The sequence below is a fragment of the Limulus polyphemus genome, unplaced genomic scaffold, assembly GCF_000517525.1.
Source record: "Limulus polyphemus unplaced genomic scaffold, Limulus_polyphemus-2.1.2 Scaffold3209, whole genome shotgun sequence".
Taxonomy (NCBI): Eukaryota; Metazoa; Arthropoda; class Merostomata; order Xiphosura; family Limulidae; genus Limulus; species Limulus polyphemus.
In genome coordinates this window covers 87,548-92,448 of record NW_013668819.1, presented here as the reverse complement: position 1 = coordinate 92,448, position 4,901 = coordinate 87,548, and the positions used below count along the sequence as shown (strand labels likewise).

At 31.0% G+C, this 4,901-nt stretch overlaps 1 protein-coding gene across 5 annotated transcripts in view; it reads right to left on the bottom strand.

Moving 5' to 3' along the window:
* The window catches only part of LOC106468901 (multidrug resistance protein 1-like), a 96,363-nt gene that overhangs the window by 3,991 nt on the left and 87,471 nt on the right, over positions 1-4,901 (bottom strand). For all 5 annotated transcript variants that reach the window (XM_022397266.1, XM_022397267.1, XM_022397270.1 and 2 more), the window contains one exon: positions 229-423. In XM_022397266.1, the coding sequence (XP_022252974.1) occupies positions 229-423 (195 nt within the window). The remainder of the gene's footprint in view (positions 1-228; positions 424-4,901) is intronic.

Sequence of the window (4,901 nt, the reverse complement as noted above, 5' to 3'; positions counted from 1 at the left end):
ATATATATATATATATACACATATGCACACACATTAAAATATTAACAACAATTCAGGTTAATTATTAAAAACTGACAACACAAAATGCTTGAACCTAATAATAGTTACTCCACTGGATTACTTAATGTTGTATTTTCCTTTCAATACAAAATTTAGAAGCTTTTAATAATACCTGAAGTTATAATACTTAAACTGTTAATAAATACAGATGTTATCTTCAGTGCTTACTATTTGGCCTTGCTGAGGGTCATAAAACCTTTCTATTAATGACACGATAGTACTTTTTCCACATCCACTTGGTCCAACAAGAGCCAAAGTCTGACCAGGTTGCACACTTAAGTTAATTCCTCGCAAAACGGCCACATCTCTTCGACATGGATATCTGAAGTGAACATCTTCAAAAGTTATTGCACCTCGCATTTTCTGAAATAAAAATGAAAAACAATTGCACTTAATAGTATACCACAAGCTATTTCTTTTTAAACAAATAACTGAAAAATGTATAACAAAGAAAATTCAAAACAGTAAAATTTCTATTCTATCAGGTAGATATATAAATAACCAAAATAAATGAATGAAAATGTTCTAAATCTAATGAAATATGAACAAATAAAACTTAAACTTAACCCCTTCATTGCAGCTGGGATGTAGGTTTTACAGTGCTTCCACATTGTGACTGGGACAAATGTTTCCCATTGTTGACACTGTTTATGCTTTCCTCTGCTGGGTCCAGGTTCATCATCTTCACTATCATCTCTAGATGGAGAGCTAGCATCCTCTTGTCTCATTACCTCTCCATCATCACACATTTTAACACTACTTGACTCACTTTCACTATCTTCTAAGCTATCCAAGTCAAGAGCATCAAGCATATTTACATAGTAATTAGGGTTACTACTCACTGCTTTAGAAATGCAGGTACAGTCAGCACACAGTTGTTGTACATTCTGCTTAGGCATCTTGTTGGCTACTAAAGAGCTGAGTGGAAAACATTGAGGGAAACCATATATATCAACATTAGGTGGGAGGCCAATAAATACTTTCCAACTCATTTTACTCCCATACATCACATGCGGCATTTTTGAATGACAATGGGAAACATTTGTCCCAGTCGCAGTGTGAGGGGGTGGGAGCACTGGGAAATATACATCACAACTGCAGTGAAAGGTTTAATTGACACTGGTTTAAGGTTTTAGTTTTTAAGTATTCCTGAAACCATAAAAAAAAGTATTACAAAATCTCTTTAGTGAGTTAAATAATGTCTACCTAAATACACTGTAAGTAGAAAACCAAAACCTAAAACTGTGTTTTTTTCCCCATTCTTATGTTAGCTGTCTCAGGCTGCTGATTTCAAAGTCTTTGAACTAATTAACTCTTGCATTACGGGCTGGTGGAATGCACCCAGCCCATAACCACAAAAGTATTCATGAGAGTAATTATGCTATGATTTTTTATAATATATGCATATCTTTACAAACTTTTGTAGGTTATTGGTAAACATTACAAGCCTTTTGTATACAAAATATCAGGTTTTTAATTAAGTAATAAGATTTTTTAATTAAAAATTTTCATGTAAATTTTTTTTTCAGAATGTTGACTATCCAACATACAAAGTAATTTTAATTTTAAGAATAAAAATACTTTTATGCATTAGAACATTTTGAAATTTCACATGTGAAATCTTTATAACCTCCAAATAATTAACAAATTTTTTTTAGAAAAAAATTTTACATTTTATCTGTTATTTTCACTACTGTATCTGTATACAGGTTGGTTCGATTTGAGCAATTTCGTTATCTCAATAAAAAATTAGGAAATAAATACAAATTATGTTTTTTTAATTCTAGAATGACTACAAATTATACCACAAAAACACAAATGTTAGTTTAAATATCTTAAATTTCATAACATTATTCATTTATATATATTTATTATATTGACCTTTCAGCTGTGCCTGGCTAACATCATTGAAGTTGTAATGATGCAGCACATGTGCACTGATGTCACCATATCCAAGAAAATAAAGCTGGCCTTTACAAAATGACCTGTCTTGACTGTGTTTTAGTGGACTAGTATTTTGTAAAATATAGTCACATTTCAGTTTTAATACGTTATTATTATTATTTAAAATAAGTTCTTAAATTTCAGTTACTTTTCTTAAAACATAGAACAGTAAATAAAGAATTATAGAAAATAATTATCTCTTCTAGTTATGAACTTTGAACTCGTTTGCTGCTTGCCATAGGTTGCTAAGCCTTATCAAAATTTGCACGATGTGAAAAGAAATAATTTTTTTAAAGTTTTATATATATATTTTGAAATAACCCCAAACCATAAATTACTATATCAATACCATAAAATTCCTCTATAATTTATTAAACTTCATAACTAAGCTGTATTTGGGTCTAAAAAAAATATTAAATTTTGAACTCACTAAAGTTTCACCTTACCTTTTCGAATCCAAGCTTTAAAAGAACGAGTTTGGTACTGAATACTTCAATTACACTGAGAAATCCACTAGGGGGACATTCTGAGTTTTTGATTGGTTATTCACACGTCATATACAAAAGTAAGTGTACATTAGCATGTCTTTCCAAAAATGAAAAGAGGTGGTTATGATCACCGTGTTTTGTTCAGTACATGTAGCAATATCTCAGGAAATAGAAAATACTGGAAGTTCTTATTTGATATTCTAGTTTGATAATATCGGAAATTTGAGTTTTTAATTCGTAAGAAACTACAGACTTTGTATTTGGCCATCACAAACATCTAATTTGAACCAATGCTGCATTCAACATAACACACAAAAGTCAATATTTAGGATTTCTTTTTTAATATTTACTTTTAAGTTAAAAAATTAACTAATGGATCATACTAACATTTAAATTATAAATAAAATAAAATAAAATAGTAGTTCAATAAAATTTTGAATGCGAGTCTACAAACGTGATGATATGGCCTTTGACCCATGTCCATAGGAAGACCAGTAGAGATAAGGTTAAAGGCCTAAAGACCATAATATCAATTTAACAAAACATAAACTTTAAAGACAAGGGACTTATAGGCTCATCTAGGTTATTTCATCCACAAAACTAAACTTAAAAAATAAAACATCCCTAAACATTTATATATTAACCAAGCTTTCCCTTAAACTCCTTTAAATCTACTGCATCCACCACATTAAAAACCCATTCCATAGGCCAAATGCTCTGTTAGAAAAATACAACTGTTTTAGCTGAAGATGACTCTTACTCTGTCAAAATTTATATTTGTATCCCCTAGTCTCAATATTCTCACGTATAAGTATGAAAAAAGATGATACATCTACACTATCACTTCCCTTTACAAACTAAAACACTTCAAACAGATCTCCTCTAACAAGGATCTTAATGTATCCTTGTAAGACAACCTTTCTATCCCAGGTATCATCCTCATAGCCCTCATCTGAACCCTTTCCAACAATTCAATATCCTTTTTCAAGTAAGGTTCAAGACTGAATACAATACTCCAAATGAGGCCTAACCAGTGGCCTATACAATAACATTATAACTTCTTTAGCCTTATATTCAATATTTCTGAAGATACAACTTAAAATCCTATTTGCCCTGCCACTAGCAACAGCACATTACTTAAATGGCTAAAGAAACTCATCAACCATAACATTAAGGTTCTTTTCTTCCATAACAATGTTATGGTTATTCTCATCCATATTATACTTATAATAAAAATTATGATAATCCACATGCATTAAGTTGCATTTATTTTAATTAAAAGCCATCTACCATTTACTTGCCCAACTCACCAAATAATCTATTTGTTTGTTTAAGAGCAAAGCCACATTGAGCTATTTAATTTGGCCTTGCTGAGAGTCACAAAACTTTTCTATCAATGACACAATAGTACTCTTTCCACATCCACTAGTTCCAATAAAAGCCAAAGTCTGTAACTAATGTTTTCTTGTACAGTTCCCTTTTTATAATGGCAACCTTGAATATAAGCATGGATTTTAGCATTATGAGTCTGTAAACTTACCATTGTACCACTGGGGGAATGTAAATAATCTAAATTCTTTTGTAAAGTAGCAGCACATCCTACCAGCCAGCAACATCCAAGATCTTAATATTATCAGTAACTTTAAGTAATTTATTAACCATACCTTCACCAGTGTCATTTATATAAATCAAAAACTAATAATCCTAACACTGAGCCCTGAGGTACCCCACTTGTGACATTAAGCCAGTTTGGCTGAACTCCATTTATAACAACCCTCTAGTGTCTTCCATCCAGCCATTTTTCAGTCTAATGAGCCAAGTCATCCCCACACCTATATAAACAATTTGTCTAATAAGCAAATACTTTTTGAAAATCCAGATCCACACCCTTACACTTTTCTATATAAGTAGTAGCCCCTTCAGAAATTTCCAAACGAAGTTTTTGGTAATTCTGAGTCAACCAATATATGTTCTTTGTTTACTACAAATGGGATTATGTGTGAACGGTGGGAGGGGTGTATAATTAAAACTTATCTGCTGAAGTTGGCATTCCAGTCTTTTACAATATCTAGCTACTAGACCAATAGTTACTACTACTATTTGAATAGAATAATGCATTGTTTTATCAATTAGGTTGCAAACACCATTTAACAAATGATATTTTGTCTGATTTTCTATAAAGATATTCTAATTTTTAACTAACGTTTATTTCTCTAATTTTTTCTATTGGAATTTTGCTATTATTGTCACTTTTGCCAAATCAACTTGGTCAGTAAAAAACCTCAACAGCAAAGCTCAGCAAATCTAAATAAGTGACTGTTTAGGCCCAATTCTAGATTTATCAGTCTCTAGCTATTACTTGTGTACACTATAAAAAGTTTAAACACAATTACTCTTATTTTGAAATTA